General features: G+C 46.0%; 1 protein-coding gene across 8 annotated transcripts in view; it reads left to right on the plus strand.

Moving 5' to 3' along the window:
- SEPTIN6 (septin 6) overlaps nucleotides 1-20,285 on the plus strand; it is a 450,192-nt gene that overhangs the window by 269,857 nt on the left and 160,050 nt on the right. For all 8 annotated transcript variants that reach the window (XR_011274161.1, XM_069612703.1, XM_069612704.1 and 5 more), the window contains exons 6-7: nucleotides 6,453-6,549; nucleotides 11,643-11,811. Coding sequence is in view for 7 of the 8 variants with exons in the window: in XM_069612703.1 (XP_069468804.1) it covers nucleotides 6,453-6,549; nucleotides 11,643-11,811 (266 nt within the window). In the remaining variant the exon portion in view is untranslated. The remainder of the gene's footprint in view (nucleotides 1-6,452; nucleotides 6,550-11,642; nucleotides 11,812-20,285) is intronic.

Raw genomic sequence — 20,285 nt, forward strand, 5'->3', positions numbered from 1 at the left:
ATAACAGGGGTAAATCCCAACAATGTTAAAAAAAAAATAACAGGGTTGAATCCCAGATGCAAGTATAGGTTACCATGCCCCACTTTGGAGGACCACAATGCTGGTACTCTCCCCTCCCCCAATTTTGGGTAAGAACTGTGTTTTGGAGGGGTGTTGGTTCCTGGCCACCTGAAATGACTGAACTTTGTTATCACTACATGTACCAGAATCCTTTGAGGCTGAAATCAAACTAATTAGCAGCACCTGAAAAGGTTACAGCCTCCCTGAATAATGTTTGAGACAGGAAAGTACTAGGAGGAGAAAATCAACAGAATTGGAACTGCAACACATGGGATTCAACCCTGTTATTACTGTCTCATGGGATTCAACCCTGTTAGAACTGCATGTTGCTGGGATTTAACCCAGTTACTATTTGCATTAAGAATTTTTGACTGGGAACAAGGGTGCGCGCCTGACCTACTTTTTTTTCATTCTGCAGATGGTCTCCAAGTTTCAGAGCACCCCGCGTTTCCCAGCCTTCAACATTTTGAGGTTGCTCTGCCTCATGGTATCCTGCATAGTTCTGGTGCCAGAGGCTTGCCTGAGAATGAGATCCCTTCAGTGGGCTCTCAGGACACAATGGTCTCAATTCTTGGGCAACATGTCATACCTACTTCAGTTTCCAAGCAGAGTCGCACAGGATCTCCTCTGAAGGGAGAATGTTTTTGGCAACCATGGCCAGAGTTGACAGTAGTGATGGACGCTTGACTCACTGACAATTGGCGGTCGTTGGTCTCCATCAGAGTCCAGACTACACATCAGTCTTTTGGAGCTGAGAGCAATCAGACTTGCGCTGAAAGTTTGGTGAAAGAATGTCCTGATATTGACGGGCAATGCAGTGGCCATGTACTATCTCAACAAGAGAGGTGGTGTAGGGTCACTACCACTGTGCAGAGACCATGCAGATCTGGTACTGGGCAATTCAAAAAGGAATCTCCCTGTCGGCCGTTCAGCCGGAGAGGAGAACATGGCGGCGGACGCTCCAAGCAGGCAGAACATAGTCTCCCACGAGTGGGAACTAGCTCAGGAAGTCCTTCGTGAGATTTTCACCCTTTGGGTAACCCCTCAAGTGGACAGGAGGAGCTCTAGGAGACACGTTGGAATCGGAATCGGAGTTTCCATTCCTATACGCGTTTCCTTTAGTCCCCATCATTCCGCACATGATCAGGAGGTTGAAAAAAGTTCGGGGAAACGCATGATCCTAATTGCCCCAGATTGGGCCAGGAGGATGTAGTACCCAGATCTTCTGGAAATGCCCATCTGCCCTACAATACGTCTTCCACGAAGAGAGGACCGTCTCTCAAGAGAGGAGGGTTGGGTTCTCCATTCAAAGGTCAAGAGAAACAGTCTTCACATATGGTTTCTGAGAGTCTGAGGTACATGGATTGGGACCTCCTGGATGATATAATGGAGATCTTTGTACCCCTGCCGTTGGAACAAATTATGCAGCTGGTGCAGAGACAAGAATGTAGACCCTTTGCTATGCAAAAACACCAAAGGTGTCGCCCTTTCTACTGTTCCTAGCCAATTTGCGGCTCCAGGTTGGGACCCTTAAAGGTAACTTGGCAGTGCTATCCATCTTCAAGCGCTCGTCTGAGGAAACTTTATATTCTAAGATACCTTTGGTGATACCATTTCTGAAGGAACTCATTAATATGTTCCCTACATCCTCCTTTCAGGTTCCCGTTTGGGACCACAATCTGGTGTTAAAGTTTGTTTTGTGCACCTTTTTCAACCTCTGTTCATGTCCCTTAAGGTTACTAACTTTCTAGACAATCTTGTTGGTAGCACTAACTTCAGTCTGTAGAGTGAGTGGCCGGCACTATCCTCTAAACCACCATTTACTGTGTTTCACAAGGACAAGGTCATCCTGAGGGTTAAGCCTTCATTTCTACCCAAGGTCATCTCATACTTAGATTTAGGATTAAAGATGGTGTTACCCGCCTTCTATCCTCCGCCTCATCCTGGCAAGGCGGGGTAGAGGTTGCACAGGCTCGATCCACATAGGGCTCTGAGCTTCTACATTTCAAGGTTGTTGAAACTTCGTCTGGATGACCAAATATTCATAGGTTATTCAGGTCATAAACTGGGTCAAGCTGTGACAAAGCCAATCTTATCCAGATGGATTTTTGTAGCGCTTTCAGAATGCTACAGGCTGGTTGGCCTGGATCTTCCAGAAGGCTTGTGGGCCCATTCCACTTGGGACATGGCTACTTCCACTGCTTTGCAAAGAGTTGTTCCTATTAACATTTGTGAGGCAGCTACGTGGTCCACAATACACACTTTCACTAAGCATTGCTACCTTCAGTCTACCCTAAACCAGAACGCCAGCTTTGGAAAAACTGACCTCCCATTAACATAATGGGAGGACATTGATGACTACATTCTTACTCCCTCCACCAAAACGAACACTGCTTTGGGAGTCTATGAAAGATGAGGAATGCGTGGGAGGACACTATCCATTCGAAGAACAAGTTACTTACCCCTGGAAACGTTCTTCCGACTTGATGTTCCTCACTCGTATTCCACATCACCGTCCCAGCCTACCCCTCAGTAGAATTTCCCATGCTGTTAGTTTTTGCTCCTTCAGAGCCTAGTCCGGTCAAAGCTGTGTTGATGTGGGTAGTTATACTTGAGAATGACATGAAAAACCACAACTGAAGCCAAAGTGCACTGCGCGTGCTATATGTGCCTTTGATTACAACATCCTTGACGGAGGCCCTTGGGGGACATCGAGTCAACACACAGTGCCCTCTACCGAATTTCTTATTTCTGAAGCTGGATATTGAATATCAAAGATGAGGAATACATGGGAGAAACATCCAGTCGAAAGAACGTTACCAGGGGCAAGTAACTTGTTCTTCTCTAATGCATAAATTCACTTCCCTGCCAATGTAGTGAGCGAAGCGAGTGTCTTCATCAAGTTACTCAAGTCCATGTATGATCATGGGACATAAAACACCCTTCCCAGACACTTTTGGAGCAATGGAAATGTACCTCTTTTTTATGGCACTTCCCCATCTCTCCTCATCTACTTAATATAGCCATGCGAGTACCCTGGTACATCCTATGGATTTGTGGTGTGCTTCCTATTGCTGCTACTGGAGCGGCAGATAGGTTGACTACACCCTGCTCGACATCCCATTCTTCTCCATCTACCATAAGGCGCTGTCTCCCGTCCGTCATGCTCAGTCCATGTACCTGGGGCAGCATCCCTGTTCTCCATTTCCACCTCAACCATTCTTATAAAAGAGTTGTACAATCAAACAAGAACCTTCCCATGCCTCCACCTTCCTTCTACATCCCTTGCATGCCTTCTCACTGCCTCCAGCTCTTCATTTCTTTGCCACCATAGTACTACCTCTTCCTCCATTTGGCTGTAGAGCTTCCTTCATTTTTCCTGTTCTTGCCTGTCTACCACTCTTCGCAGCCTATCCACTATCCTAGCAGAAAGAGGCTGAACCTCTTCTTTTTCTCTCATTTTCAATTCTTCCTTCGCTTTTAGGACTACCGCCTCACTCTTTCTCGCTCCTCCACACTTAATCACACTTAATCGATCTGCTAACCTAGCAGTCAGGGACGTTATCTCCTTCCAGCTGTTTTCAAACTCTCTGTAGCCCTAACCATTGAAGGAGTTCTCCTTCCATTCTCCTCAAAATCACAATTCTTAGAAATTGTAACAGATGGAGGCGTTACCTGTGTCCGTCTTGCAACCACTCGAGCAGCCCTAGGGGAAATGGTGGTACGAACACAGGGTATTAAAGTATAGCTCTGATATGGGGGCGGGGCATAAGGAAATCCCACACCCTCCTTTTTCAGCCCTACACCCCCTCCCCCACAATTTCAACATTATGGCCCTCTCCACCTTTTTCATACATCCTCTTAAATTCAAGGTGTTTAACCGTTTCTCTAACTTCGAGCCCTTGTGCTTTGTAGATAAAAAGGTATGCAGGTTCTCCAATATCCATGTATCATAGGTTCCCATCAATAGGCCAAGAATGTATCATTTTCCCCTTACTCTCCAGAACCATGTTCCGATAGCTTTCTATTTTCGCCTTATAGTAGGGCAGCACATGGTACAAACACATGGTACAAATGATTCAACAGGCTCAATACTCCAACCATGTCTTTTTCCTTTCCCTTCGTACTCCATTTCTTAATCACTGCTCCTAGGTAGTTAGGCAAAGGTCAGAGGTTGAGAGAGATTTCCCTCCCTGTTTGCCTGTTTGTCAGGCGGCACAGCCCCACTAGATGTGATGCTCCGAACAACCGCTACATTCAGGTAAGGGACACCTCGCTGTGAATCTCACCACTGTTGTATTTTGCCACACTTGCATTTCACTCGCCAGTGTGTTCTTAATGTAAGTTTGCTATCTTGGTCTCACCACTGCTGTATTTTGCCACACTCTCATTCTGTCTCTCGAGTGTTCCCAGTTTAGGTTTGCTACTTTGATTCCCGCCATAGTTGCATTTTGTCACACTTGCATTTTGCTTCCCGGAGAGTTCCAAATTTGGGTTTGTTACTTTGAATCTCACCACAGACCTATTTTGCTGCACTTGCATTTAGCACTACGACCCATGGAATACAGCAGAGTCCCATGCAGAGTTCAGTCCAGCTGAACACAGCAGCCGTTCCTCACACTGTTGTAATGTGGGCTGCTGCTGGAGAGCTAGCCATTCTCTACCTACCTTCTGTCTGGCAACAAATGCACACATGCATTTTAACGCTTCTTTCATTTCAACGCAGACTACGGTCTTCCTAAGGGTGTTTATCCTCACAGCGCTTCAATGCCATACCAATAGCAGCAAGTGCTATAGAGCTCCCACATAAGAAAACATAACGAAGGACGTGGACGTCTGCGTGTCTGCAATCCCAGAAGTCCAGGGCCTAGCGTCACCTTCTCCGCTGTGGACACACATGCGGTGATGTCAATTCCTGCACTACTATCTGGTTAAGATCTACCGCTGCCAGCACTGAGCTTCCTTCCCCACGTCAGACAGTTTCCAAAGGGTATGTCTGGTTTGCTTTACAAATTGCGGATGTATTGCCATAGTCGCTAGTGACTGGTGACCTGTTGCCTCAGTGTTACTGCACTGCAAATGTACTTTTATTACAGAAATCGAGAGGCAAAATCGAACAGGTTTTTTGTTGTTGTTGCCGCCTTTGATTTGCAACAGAAGTCCCATAAATAAGCGGCAGCAAGTGGATCATTTAGTAAAAAGACTAAAGCCAGAACAAGGTGCCCACGAATGCACGGTGCATTTTGTGGCCTGGAGACCAAACGCTTTCCCATTACCCTGCCCAGGAGCCCTGAGTTCGAAGGGGCTGCGGCACCACGGTAGCCATAGCAACGGTCCGGTTCAGTAGGCGAACGGAGGACTCATTGAGGCCTGCACTTGTTTGACGCTCGAGGGAGGCTCATGTCATCTTTGTTTATCACTCTTAATTGGGCCCTTTCTCTTTCCACCAGACAGCAAGGCTATACAAAGCAGGCACAGACTTTAAAAAGTGGGATGCCCTAGCGAGTAGCTTCGCTGGTAGTTTTTCACACCTCGGCCACGTGCAGCCCGTGGGAGCGCACTCCTGCAGTCTCTAGTGCCCATAAACTACCTTGAGACTTGCATTGATTTTATTTTCGAAAGCATATTTAACGAGTCTGCAACGGGTGCAGCTTAGACTGGCCCACGTGTATATGGGAGCAGCGAGTAGCCACAATGACCTGTTTTATTAACCCGGTCCCATAGCTGCACAGAGACGTTCCCTGGGGAAAAAAAGTGTGTGTAGCCCCCTGGTGTGCCAGTTTCCAACCTGCTCAAGGATGTGTTGTTAATGTGGAGAATTTGTTCTGAATCCTTGCTGAAATTGAAAATGATGTGCATGAAACAGAATGTTTAATTTTACCTTCTAGTAAAGTTGTTTTGGACAGTCAACTTTTAAATGCAAAAATATGGCGATGTATGGCATTCAAATGTGTGATTAACCGCAGATCTAGAATGTGCACAGTTATAAGGTAGAGTAGATCAAATAAAATCAAGTTTTTGTTTCTCGTGCCAGAACTTTAATTCTCACAAACGGCCTCCTTCGTATTAGCCCACTTTGCACGGTGGAATCCGTCATATTCCACAACTATAGATTTTAGTCTGAAAGCCCAAGGATTTTTTTAAAAGCATTCGTGCTAATTTGGGATCTGGAATGGCAGAGATCTATTAAATATTGACCCAGCGGTTTGATTGAATGGACACATCCAGTTCTCACTCGCACACCCCACACTACAGTTCCCACAGTGAGGGGAAGAACGCTGAGCAGGTGGACCTGGAGAGGTTGCTAGAAAATTACCTGCACGGCCATTTTCCGTTTCTGTATGGCATGTGTTTAAATGACAATCGTGTCTATTTGTTTCCCTTCATTCTAGGCTCATTTGCCGTTTGCAGTCGTCGGTAGCACGGAGGAATTGAAAATCGGTAATAAAATGATGAAGGCACGGCAATATCCCTGGGGAACGGTGCAAGGTAAGGGGCACCCATTGCTCTTGTAAATATGGCTGCCGTCAGGGCCCAATTTAATTAGTTATAGTAAGAACATGGGTTTCTGCGGGGAGGGTTTTTTTTTCTTCAGCATTTGGCATATTCAGAATTTTCCTCCAGAATTTAGCATACATTATATTGCAGAGGTAACACAGTAAATCTAAATTGATGTAGACATGTTCTTTTCCCAGACTCTTAGTAAGTATGCAGTGAGGCGTATAAAAAATGATTTTAAGCCTTTCTGATACATGGAAGAAGTGTTCTACATTTGCCCATGCCTCCACCTCACTCTTGTTACCACTTGAAATGCAAGGCGTGGTGGACAAGCCAAACTTCATTTCCACCTTGTGCATTTGACTCTTTCTGTTTAGTTTGAAATTGAACAGTGACCGAACTTGTGTCTTGGTTCAGTAGCCAAACCGTGCGCTCTATTAGCAAACTCAAACGGGACGTTATTGGAGTTGGAGGGTTTGATTGTGTTGCTGTTGTGAAAGGAGTGCTCTTTCTCTCCTCCATCAGTCAGCACTCTTCCAAGCACAACTACTTGTTACTGCTAAAATATCTAGGGTCTTCGATTACAGCCAGAATTCTTTGTCTGCTGGTTTGTAAGGTGAAGGGAGCGGAAGTGGCCACTGGTAAAGCCTGGCTTGATCTCCACCCCTCCCCCCGCCGCCCCTCATTCACTTTCTGTTCCAGTGCTGCCTGGCATAAAGGGGCGAGTGCAATGACCCGCAAGGCATCGCTACCCGTTATGCGACTTGCTCTATCCGGTCGTGCCACCACTGATATCGGTCTGAATACACACCGGGGTTGGCCCAAGCCGCCAATGCCCTCGTACTGCACAGAGTAGAGAGCGAAATGGTCGGTGGCCTACAGGTGAGATGGGCAGGGCAACAGGGAATCATGCCAACATCTATAACGCGCAGCTTGCAGCCAAGGCGCAGTCAAGTGAAGGTGAGCATGGGGTCTAGTGCCGCTATTGCTACAGGTTGAAAAAGCAGCTGGCCGTGAGGGTTGGTGGGGGGTGGGGGGAGTGGTATTTAAATCTATCTACATCACACTTATCCCTGGATACTTATGTGAGATGGAGGGAACCCAGGGGGTACCAGGCCCCAGAGGATTGTCTTGGAAATGAGGCCATGCAGAGCAATGCAGGCTCGAATCCGGTCCTCCGCTTAGAGACTGGTCTCTGGCATTAAGTGCTTCATAAAGGATTAATTACCAGGAGGTGGAGGGGGAAGACGAGATAAACGCAGACCGCATTGGAAGGGGCTAAAGAGGCACATTAGCCTGAGATTAATAGGGCTGCAGCTTTTTGGAACACCAAGCACTTCATGTCGTACATCCTGTAAGTAACCTCTTGAGGCAAGAACGTCCTTGATACGAGCTAATGGAATAGGCGGGCAAGAGGCTGGGCAAGGTAAGCGCATGGGTTGCAAGAGAATTGTTGGGACCTCTACTGAGAAGCCTCTCAAACATGCTCTTCTTCCCTGTGACCTTATTGACCTGGGCCAAGCCAGGAATCCATTCCCATGTGCCTCAAAAGCTCACTATATGTTCAGAGTTTTTTCCACTCCCCTCTCTGCTGAGGGGTTGTGAGAATCCAACCTAAACGTACAACCAGTTTTACACTGAGGTCTTTGTCCAAACTCTCAATGGTAGAATAGCTGAGCAGTTGGGCTTGGACCCAGGAGGCTAATGTATTGGTGTCAAGTACTGTTAACAAGAGCAAAGACTGCCAAGGAACAGAGCTCTACACTGGTACCACAAATATACTAACACAGGCAACCAGTAAATCAACACTCCAGTGGTTAGTAAAACAAAAAAGCACTTTTAAGCATATAGAAACTACAGTTTGGTAATGCAAAAATGGGTTTCCTACCAGTTTAGATTACATCGGCATTTAATAAAGAATTGTACACTGTAAATGGCTAAAGTGGGTGGGGTTAAAACATTTGTACAATATTTAGGTCAGCTAGAAATACTCCAGGCAACAAGAGCAACACTATATACATTCAACCCTACCCTTGTGATAGTCTATTTCAAGCGGGTGTCCATATCAATTCAATTCTAATATAAAAGTATCTAAGTGTCCCTCGGCTATGGAGGGGGTACACTAAAGGTCCTCAGTGCCCAGTCTGCCGAAGGAAGGACTTCAGACAAGAGGGGCTATCACCTTTGGCTCTATAAGGTAGCTTCTTTTAACTTGACGACTTTGCACCCAATCCAAGTCAATAGGGATAGAGGCATGTAACAAGAGATCCTGACTTCTGGGCTCTGACTTGCAACACTACAGGCACCACGGCACAGGGAATTGGTGGGAGCAACAAGGCTCGCCATAGGCTAAGCTATAGGAGGTTCAAAGCTGGCGGGTTCAAAACTTCTGACAACGGTTTGGTCCTGCTCAGAGAGAGACCTTAGCAAAGGGTGAAGACTGCTAGATTTCAGCACCAGCAGTACAGAGAACCCTTCGGGAGAAGTAAACTGGAGTGGACATTGGAGTTATCCAGGGCCGGTGGTAAGCCCTCTAGAACAGTGCAGTCATACGAAGAGTTCCAGTATGCCCTTCCTCATGGTGAAATATTCAAAGGTCACAGCCTAGCACTAAGGATGCAACAAAGTTTCTATTGTTAGTGCACGGTACAAATATCCTTTAACATTATCACCACCGGAGTGGTCCCCTGGTGCTCTTGTAGAGGCAGGAAGGTACCCGTGCAAAGCTGAATTACAGTTCATCTGGTGCAGCCCAAATGCATACCCTGCAACAACTCCAACCTTGAAACGGCAATACAGCAGAGTGAGTGTCGAGTGGGATTTACCAGGTAATGGGCGCTATGGAATTACGAAATACAAAGGATAAATTAAACTCTGGGAGCATGACTGCCGCACCCCCGTACAACTGCAGGAGAATCCCAACCTGCACAAATTTGAAAACAAGAAATATTTTGTATGGGGTGTGTGCGCTGTCACTACTTTGATATATACAACAGTATCAAATTCAACCCAGATTGCTGAATAATCTTGTTCCAAGTGTAAATGAAATACCAACAATGGCTAAAAGGTGCCCCTGTTGGGTGACTTGTTTAATTTCACATGTAAGGGTCTCTTTTGTTGCCCATTTAGAAGCCAACACGTGTTTCGACCCACTTGGGTCCTTTTCAAGGCTGGGTCTATGTAGCCCAAGAAATGCAATCAATCAATTACTGAATAGCAAAGATGGAAGTGCCCCATACAGTCACAAAACAGAAAATCCCGTATTCGACGGGCAACAGAATAAAATAAAAAGGGGGGGGAGGAGGAAAGGAACGGACACAGATGAGGTATGCATGATAGACCATAGTTTGTTAAAGACAATGATGATCCCACGTATACAGCATGCATATTAAAAGTTTTGAAAACGTATTGCAAATGTAGATAATGTCATGGCAATGGGTCAATACAGCAGGGCTTCAGAGTAGTTGGTGCCACCAGTCCATGGGAGGAAGGCATGTATTGCAGATCTTCGCAGTCGATTTGATGGCAAATGTCAAAAACTGGCTTGGCCAATGCTGGTCACAGCAGCAGGCCTCTGGTAGGTCTCTGATTTTCCCATGATTTGTGATGCTTCGATCATTTGGTAAAGGTTTCCATGTGGCTCTAGGTGCTCTTATTTCATGCAGATTTTCCCTAGCCCACCTTTTGGAGGGACCAGCACCATTCAAACGGGTGGAAGCTTGCCACCTCACATTCTGCCAATCAACAGGACAGGTCCTGGCTGAAATGTGGATTGGGACAAGACGGTCTCAAGACCCAGTTTCAGCCAGTGTATACAAAGCACTGACCGTGAGGGCCGCGCTGCAGCCCTGACAGTGCATGCCTTTATTTTCTCATTTCTGACCTGGTAAAAAAGATGACCATCGAAGATGGCCCAGAAAGATGGCACAAAGAACAGGGCTTACACCACGGGAAAGTGCCATTTTGAGCATATGGCACTCAATTAGGTATTCCAACGATTAAAATTAAAGGTGCAGCCAGACTGTTGAGCACAAATCACAAAAGTAACTTGTTTGTTACTTATAGAACAATTAGAGGCATAGTGCACTCCAGCTAAGACCACTTGTACTACACTGTCAGAAAAATAAAGGTGAAAAACAAATGGAGACATGCTCTGTGCACTGTTAGCCATTGGGACTAACCAGGGCACCCTAAACTAAATTAATCTGGTGAGTAAGGCAAAAAGAGCCTCGACCACACCAACAATCTGACAGTGTCAAGACAGAATTCGGCTATGCTGGGTGACTACATGGAGGAAAGTTGCAAAAAGGAAAACGTTCCTTTTGCTCTTCCCCCTTCACCCCTTAACCACACCCAAACCGAAGAACTGGGATTTAATCGCCCTTGATGGTATTCTTGTTCCAGTCTGTCCTGGTTCATGGACAGACCATTGGCATTGTGCTGTTTGGAGCCTGGCTTAAGCTCTATGGCGAAATTATCCTTGAAGGCGTATATACCACCTGAGCAATCTTGGACTCTCATGTTTGAGCAATATTTTTCAACATTTGAAATATTGCATGTATCTTTACGCATCCTTTCTTCTTCTAGCATTTTATACCAACATGCATTCAAATCAATAAAATATTTTAAACTATGCTGAGTAGGGGATAGCGTTCACCAAGAAGTGTCTCTAGGTGCAAAATGTTGCTTAATGATCAGGGTGAGACTCTGTTGCCACACTTAATAAATAAAAAAATATATATATATATGGATTACGTCAAGGCATCTTTTAAATTATTGGGCTAAAGTCACGGTGAAGGCAGCTTTTAATTCCTTGTTAGTCTGTTTGAGTGCCCGTGTAAAAGCCATGTTTGTAAACCTTTGCGCAGAGGTCGTTTAGACACATGGATAATGCTTTTCTTGAATTTTATGTGTGTGTACATGTCAAGAGCAGACATTGTTAAAAAGGGGCACAATTATGAATACTGTACAAGGATAGGGATTTTCTTCCGCAAAGTACATAATGCATTGAGCGTTAATGGTTGAGTTATACTGGATGCCTTTCTCTGCCAGTGCCCAGAGCATAACTTTAATCGTTCTTGTAGTTGAAAATGAAAATCACTGTGACTTTGTGAAGCTACGAGAGATGCTAATTCGAGTGAATATGGAGGATCTTCGTGAGCAGACACACACGCGTCACTACGAGCTGTACAGGCGGTGCAAACTTGAAGAAATGGGATTCAAAGACACAGATCCTGACAGCAAACCTTTCAGGTATTTTTCCCTACCATGGTGTTGGCAATCCCCAAAGGGTATATGTGAGATTGAATTAAGTTGAGATTTTCAAAAATGCTTTGAAAGAAGTGCCTTCATTCTTTAGGTGGTTTGCATAATAATAAATTAATATTTGGAATGGCTCCAGGTGGTTTGATGCAGGCAACCTCTTTCCTCCACATCTCCTTTTTATTTACAGTATGATTATAATGTAAATTGGTGACATGGCTTGGCTGTGCTGTCATTTGCAGCACTGATGTTTACTTCATTGTCCAGGAAGGGGGCTACAAAGTGGCGAGGAGAGAGCTGAAAAGGTACTGGGATAAGGTCAATGAGAAAAGTAAGGCGGCTCAGCCTGGAACGGAACGTTAATCAGGGAAGTAGGGCTCGGGGGAGGTGGGGAACCTGACCAGGGGATGATGCATAGTGCAGCAAAGGGACGTATGGGAAAGACCTTTACGGTTAGTGTAGCACAATAAATGCAATTGGTCGAAGACATGGGGCCATGTAAATTCAGTTGGTACTCTAACTTTGGCTGCACTAGCTGTCAATCCAAAATGTCAGCTTTTTATCAGTGTTCACACATGGAAGAGGTTGAATACAACATCCTCTTCCTAACATATTCCACGTTTGTGGGAAGATCTTTATTCTCTAGATGCATGCTTCTCTTGTCCATGGATGATGAAGTGTGACGACTGTGGTCGCACATGAGGCACGCATTCATAGCTGTTTGGTGCATGTTAGTGCTCAGCTGGTTCTTTCTGTCCTTAGTAATCTCAGTGCCTTCTCTACAGGTTCTGTGTAGTGATTGTTGCACAGAGAGAATCTTTACACCAGTAGCATGGGGCGTTGTCGGGGTATCCATTTTCCAACTCGCTTTCCCTCTTGCCTGAAAACCTGTTCACAAGTCGTTATGGGACTGGGGAGCCTCTGAAATGGGTCACTGAAAAAACATTATGAAGACTGTGCACCAAGACTGTTCCACATCTGTCCCCGAGGGTTTGGAGAACAAGACCCAGCCTATGTCGTGAATAACAATTTGATTGCTTCCATTACAGCTTTTCATGTATTTAGTCCAACTCCTATACCTCAGATAAGAATGGGTTTGAAGACCAGACTCCCTGCTGATATTGAACAATAACCTAGCTTTCTTGGGTCAAGGAATTCTCATGTTATCTGAAAACAAATCCACATTAAGCATGTGTTTTGGAGCAAAGGTCATGCATTTTCTAACAATGACGATACTAGAGAAATACAATTTCCAGCATATGGACAGTCCAAACTGCTCTAAATATAAACTTGAGTGTATATAGACCATAGAGCATTAAACTTGGTGCACCACGCCATTTAGCTTGGTTATGTATAGTGAATTTGTATATAATGTATGTGTATCGCAGTACACAGCGCATCCTCAATATAACAGTTACACTGTTATGTTCTCCGGGATTCGATCTTTCTTAGATCTAAATGCTGTTGAATATTCCCTGTCGCCAGGCTTGGAATTCTTGGTAAAATAAGCAGTTTCAAATAAATACATTCAACTGCACTCACTTTAGTGTTCTAGTAGTCTTGTTTTGGGTCATTTACCCTTTTGACAGTAGGCACAGTGCCTTCCTTCAGATTCTTCACTGCAAGTTTCTCCATAGTTCTCATTTTATCTCACATGTTCGCCAAGCATCTTCATTGCTTAGCTTCAACTTTGACACCATTTGAAAGCTACAGATAAGTACTTTATTATTGTTGGGTTTGGGAGTTCTTGCACTCATTTGATGCTACCTTACAGGCAGCTTAGGGTTGCTCTGCGTTCCTCCATGGTTGAAACCAGTGAAGTTACATATTTAGATAATTTAGAAACTTGTAAATAAACAAGTCATGCCAACATCAAGAGAATGCAGAATGGTGAGGCTGATGGAAGGTTGGAAGAGGGTTTAGAAAATGTATGGGGTTGAAAGCTGGAGGTTGAAGGACAAAGAAGGCCGATGGGAGGACACGTACGCTGCTGTAACCTGACAAATTTAGTATATTCACATAGGTTGTCTGGCGTTCCTTCTTAATACAGTCTCCCTTTGTCTCCTCACCATGGCTGATACCATAGCCAAGAAGAGCCTTTTCAAGACCCACTCTACTTGTAGACTGAAAAACATTTATGTAAAGGATGGGCATCAGGAGTTCCTCTACTACCTTTAGCCAGATGGAACCCTGCTCTGTTTGCCCGTCTTTCCCCACCAAGACATTGAAGGATGGACATGGAAGACTGGTGGCCTGGCTCAATAAAGTCACTCTGGCCTTGGGCTCTGCATCGGTGAGGAGCTGTGCTTCACTGTGTCCTATCACACCCCCAGAGCAAGCAGTCACAGTTGCGTGAGGCAGCGTCCTATAGTAAAAGGGTGAATACTGATTCCACCTGGGCTCATGAGGGTCCTGAAAGACCTACCATGCCAGAAAATCCTGCCCCTCTTACTTAGCTTCACAAGCTAAATCCTTTGTCACACCCTCAAGCTAAACCATTCCTCACGACCCGGTCTGTGATTAAAACTCCTTCCATGAAGCCCAAATCATCAACCATCTTGTTTGACTACAAAAGCTCCTCCAATGACTCCCCCATCAAGGACCACTCCATACAAATCTTTGACAGTCCCGTCAACTAGCTATGGCCATTCCAGCTACCATTGCTTAAACAGCCCATTTTCACAATTACTTTTTCTTTGCTCACACTGTTGGAGCCTTCCGACTTTCCTCCAGAAGACCACATGGAACACAATTGATTTTGAAGGCCCAAAGGTGTTTTTTTTTTTTTTTCGGAGGAGAGCAGGAATTATCTGGGTTGTCTCCGGTGCAGCCCCATTCCTGTCCAGTCCTTTAAAAATCTGCACCTCATTCAATGAAACAACTAGGCCTCTCGCAGCCTGTGCTAAGGCCTGATGCCATTACCAGTCTTTAGATATTTGGAGCACCTTGGAGACTCTTGTCTGAGCTCCAGACAAGCATTCCGACAATTCCTCAAACAGGACCAAACATCTGCAATGCCCCCCCCCCCCCACCTAACCCCTACAGCTTTGGGCTCTAGCCCACCGCAATCCGTGACTTCCAACAGAGGAACAACCATCTCTGCACCAACCCATAGATGTCTTCATATTCTGATTCTCAGGATGATATTCATCTAGATACAGCCTCCACTCCTTGTGCACTGATGAGTTTGAAGATCTAGTGCCTGCTGATGGAGAGCTGGAGGAGTTCAGTGTTAGGGGAGTTTTCTAAAGTCCTCTGTGAGGTAAGACTTTATACAACTATCCCAATGGTTTTAGATCCCCAACTCTTGGTATCAGTCTGTACTACTCATGGAACCTCGGTAGAGTGGTAGAGCAGTCAGGCTTATCATAAGAGGAAGATGTGAACTGTAGGCAAGTACACTGAACCTAGTTAGTAAAGCAATTCAAAGAAACTCACATATATTTATATTAAAATATATGTTGATTATATTTACACAAGGTGTGTCTTTAAATACTTAGCATATATAACCAAAACACATAAGATTAGTTGTAGATACTTTTCAAAGGCCACTGCTTAGTTGTTCGCAGTTACAATTGTTACAGCGTTTGACACTGACATTTCTACCGTATTATCAGTTCTACCGCGCACTCGCGTAAAACAAAGGCAATACGGTAAATACATTTAGTTAGCAAAACCACATAAGATGTAGTCTTTTTGGAAGGAAGACGGGTGGTTAGACAAATATTAGTAGAGCTTCAGGTTACAGAGGCAGTTTCCTTGCATAGCAATGTTTTTAAAGTCCAAAACGCAACCCTAGCTAAAAGGCATTTCGGAGAGGCTCAAAGTCTTGTAAAGCAGTAGCATATGAAATGTTCCTGTGGATACTTTCTAGTCTGTCGTCTTTAGATGCAAGAGGATTAAACCAACGTTGGCAACCCTGTTAAAGGACTCACTAAATGGACACAAGCAGCAGCTTGGGTCAGGGGACGGAGGGGGCAACCTGTACACCTCTGTGCGCTCCAACGCTCTGGAGTGACTTCACAGATCAAGGTAAGCAATACCTTTCTCCCCACAGTACCTTGGGTTTGAAGAAATGCTTGTGGCTGGATTCTCCTCGGTGTGGCAGTGCTGGAACTGACCTTTGGATTCCTTGGTCTGGTGACGAAAGGCAGGACAATGGACGGGGTCTCCCAGCAGCATTCTCGAGGGAGGACCTCTGGCACAGATTTCTTCAGCTCTTATGGGCCATCTGCAGTTTTGACACCTTTTCTTCAGCACCAACAAAGGGCACGATTTGCCTGTGTTAGGCAGAGTTTGTATGCAGTACCCTCTGGGACCACTATACGCAACTATGACTACAGGTGTAAGCAAAATCAACCTTTGGTATAAGTCTGTACCACACAGTTTTTGGTGGCGAGCTGAGCAGCCAGGCTTATCTCTAGAGGGAATGCGAGCTGTAAGGGTGTTACACAAAGGTCTACAATCACAAGTATTTAGATAGACACTTGTACTAAAGGTTTCTTGGTAAAACACTTAATTTATTACACAGTCAGTTTGAAAACATTCACTAAAAGGAGGCAATCAATATCAAACAAATATACTACGGTACTTCACACTTTTTGGTTCTGTGACATTTAAACTACTTTGAGATAGGAGCGAAATGGCATTCAGAGCATTTGAAGTAGCAGAAAAAAGGCATAAGATTATAAAATGAATAATAGTCTTTCTTAAACAGTGCAAATGAGTTCACCAGAGGAGTTGATTCAATGCAGAGAGAAGCATATGACATGATTCCCACCTCCCCTTCAGATCAGAGGTTTGCCCTTAACCAATCCATTGATGGTATCATGAGAGCTGCTGTCGGAGGCGGCCGTGGTTAGGCGGTGCGGCCTGACGCAGCGTTCTCGCAGAGTAGGGTGCCTTCCTCTAACCTCGCGTAGTGCGATCGGGCGAAGAAACGACCGGCGCGACCGAGCTCTGCTGCGAGGCTGGGGGTTTTCCTGCAGAACGGACCTAAAGGACGGTGAGGTTGTTTCTTGCAGTTTCTTGCAGTTTCCTGCAGAACGACATTAACGGGCCAAAGGACCTAAAAAGATGGTGAGGCTGTTTCTGGCCGCACTCATGACACCTTGTGAACCCATAGGTTCCTTTTGAATTACTTGAGCGCTGGAAACGGTACTTAGGGGGCCTGTCCTGCTCTATGTCCCCAAGACCTGTTTAGAGAGAGTTCCGTGCAGCCTCCATGCAGCCTCCTGCTGTCTCTTGTTACGGTTGCCAAGTCCTATTTTGCTATTCTGCCGGAAAGTGCCGCCGGACCCAGGGCAATGTTTGTAGGGGCACAGTCTGATGCTGCGGGCGGGGTGGATTTTTCCCCACAATCACCCTCAATGGGTAGCCATAGAAATGGCAACCGCTATTGAGGTTTTGGCCTTAAGTGCCAAAAGGAGACAGAAATTGCGGAAGGAGCAACTTCTCTTACTGACTCCTGTCAGTTAAAACTAAAATAGATCCTGGGAGTACTGTCGTCCCCTTTTTCTCCTAACCCCCTAGAATTACTGTTAAAAGTACCAGATGGTGCACCAGAGGTACCAGATTCCAACGAAGGGACTCTGGAGGTGACGCAAGAAGTGAATGCTCCAACGGGGGTGCACACCCAGCTGGTACCGTTATTCAGTAAAAAGGAGGCTGTAGGAGTAGAAACGGCGGGAAGTTTGGATAGTCTCCGGGTGGACACCATGACCCCTGAAAACTGGTTAATCTGCAAAAATCAGATGCTGAGGGACCTTGCAGCATGTGATAATCTGGGGAACTTCAGCTATGGATGACCTCTTTGAGCCAAAATAACTTTTCACCTCAGCCACCTCAGTCAACCTTCCAGATGACTAGTCAAGAGATATCTGTAAGAGTGGAAAAGGCCTCTCAAACATCAGCTCAGAAGAGGTCTCAAATGGGCTGTCAAACTACTCCCATGGAGTCTCCTGTAGTAGGTCGGGCCATACAAGCAGAGGCAAATGGTAGAGTTCCTGCTCTCAGTTCAGTGGGTGAGTCTTTATCGGAAGGTCCTCGGCCACCTTCTAAACTGGCTGCTCCACTGATCACCTCTATGCTTAAGGATATCCGACAGAGAAAGGGCCAGGATTTTGGACCCAGACTTAAGCAGTTTTGCTATGGATTCCAGGAACTTGATCATTACCAAAGTGGCCAAGTCGAGCTTTCCAGAATCCAGGGAATCTTTAAAGAATAAAGTGTTATTCTGGCTTAATTCTAAATTAGGGCCCAACTGTGCTAGAACCAAGGACCTGAAAGTCTTGTGTAGAATCACGATTGACAATTGGTGCTGCATTGATAACAATGACTGTATTATTATCGGCTGTGGGGCTAGCAATCTCCCCATGTTCTTGAACAAGGTTGTAAAAATGCAAAACTCGTCATCTAACAATCTAAGAATTGTTCTGAACTGATCTCCTGATCTAGTAGCAATTCTGACTAATGCCTGGCCCCTTCGTAACTGTTTCATCTGTTAATTTTTTTTGTTGCCCCTGTTTATGACTCTGTGTAAATTGTTTTCTTATTTGTTTGTATGTCGGCGCCCTTAAGCCCTAGGGTCAGTGGTGCACGGTATAAATTAATAAATAAATAAATAAGTAGGCCAAAGTCAATGGGCTAGAGTCTTGTATAGGTAAAAACCAGTTCTGGTAGTTAAACTGAAAAGTCTTTGCCACGGTGCTCAGAAATAGTTCATAGAAGAAAGGTTCATATGCTGGGTCACAAGCTGATTAGGCCTGCAAGCTGCCAAAGTTTCACGCACTTTCGCAGTGAAAGGTAAGTTCTCTCGGTCGGGTTTTCACAGTACCTTATTTTGAAGAAAGATGCAGCTGAAGAATTCTGTTCCTGGCAGTTTCTGCAGATCTCGCTGTTCCTGGTCCTCAGTTGTGGGGACAAGAGGGAGGATGTCGGGGGACTCCTTCACTGCACAGGGACCGGTCACAAAGCTAGCAAACTGGCAAATCTTTGATTCCGGTAGCTGTCGTCAAGCACACAAACTGGTGTCCTTCCCCCTGGTTATTCGGTTTCCTGCAGCACGCTGAGGAAAATGTAACCAGCTTTGAGAATGGTATCCAGGTGGCTTACGAGTTGATTGGTCCCACCAACTGAAAGGGAGAAGTCGTCCTTGAAGGGCTTCTCTGTCGAGATGAACTTGGCGATTCAGACCTGCAGCAGGGCTTCACCGGTCCAGGAGTTGCAGCAGCCGTCCTCTTCCAGCTCGTCTTTGGTTCTTTCGTTCCAGTGGTCGACTCTGCCTTCCAAGCCAAGAGACTCGCCTTTTATTCAGTTTTCTCCCATTCATTCCAGCCTAGCTGCCACTCACCCAGCAGGGTGGCTGTCCTTGCCGGGCAAAAACAAAGAGGTGATGGCTGGAAGGTTTAGAATGAATCTTAACCACTGGCGTTGCTCTGGGCAACCCTCCAGACCACCGTTCTTCGCCTGCCAAGCCATTACAGAAGGGAAAAGACCATATGCAAATCAGGCTTGGCCCCACCCCAAAAGGGGCAGTCCAGCCCGAACTGCTAGGTCACATTCCCTCTGCACGAGACCACAAGCATCCCCAAACATGTTTCGCCCTTGTTGGGGGCTCATCAGTGAGGAGTAGCTTGGGTCTCTAGGCCCAGCAGGCACGGGACCCACGTCTGGGCATACCCGTCCCACTCGGGGTGACACAGCAAAAACAAAGAGGTGATGGCTGGAAGGTTTAGAATGAATCTTAACCACTGGCGTTGCTCTGGGCAACCCTCCAGACCACCGTTCTTCGCCTGCCAAGCCATTACAGAAGGGAAAAGACCATATGCAAATCAGGCTTGGCCCCACCCCAAAAGGGGCAGTCCAGCCCGAACTGCTAGGTCACATTCCCTCTGCACGAGACCACAAGCATCCCCAAACATGTTTCGCCCTTGTTGGGGGCTCATCAGTGAGGAGTAGCTTGGGTCTCTAGGCCCAGCAGGCACGGGACCCACGTCTGGGCATACCCGTCCCACTCGGGGTGACACAGCAAAAACAAAGAGGTGATGGCTGGAAGGTTTAGAATGAATCTTAACCACTGGCGTTGCTCTGGGCAACCCTCCAGACCACCGTTCTTCGCCTGCCAAGCCATTACAGAAGGGAAAAGACCATATGCAAATCAGGCTTGGCCCCACCCCAAAAGGGGCAGTCCAGCCCGAACTGCTAGGTCACATTCCCTCTGCACGAGACCACAAGCATCCCCAAACATGTTTCGCCCTTGTTGGGGGCTCATCAGTGAGGAGTAGCTTGGGTCTCTAGGCCCAGCAGGCACGGGACCCACGTCTGGGCATACCCGTCCCACTCGGGGTGACACAGCAAAAACAAAGAGGTGATGGCTGGAAGGTTTAGAATGAATCTTAACCACTGGCGTTGCTCTGGGCAACCCTCCAGACCACCGTTCACCGTCAGCCAGCCAATCACGCCAG

This window comes from Ambystoma mexicanum, chromosome 5p (assembly GCF_040938575.1).
Source record: "Ambystoma mexicanum isolate Mex_15411 chromosome 5p, UKY_AmexF1_1, whole genome shotgun sequence".
In the NCBI taxonomy this organism is placed as follows: Eukaryota; Metazoa; Chordata; class Amphibia; order Caudata; family Ambystomatidae; genus Ambystoma; species Ambystoma mexicanum.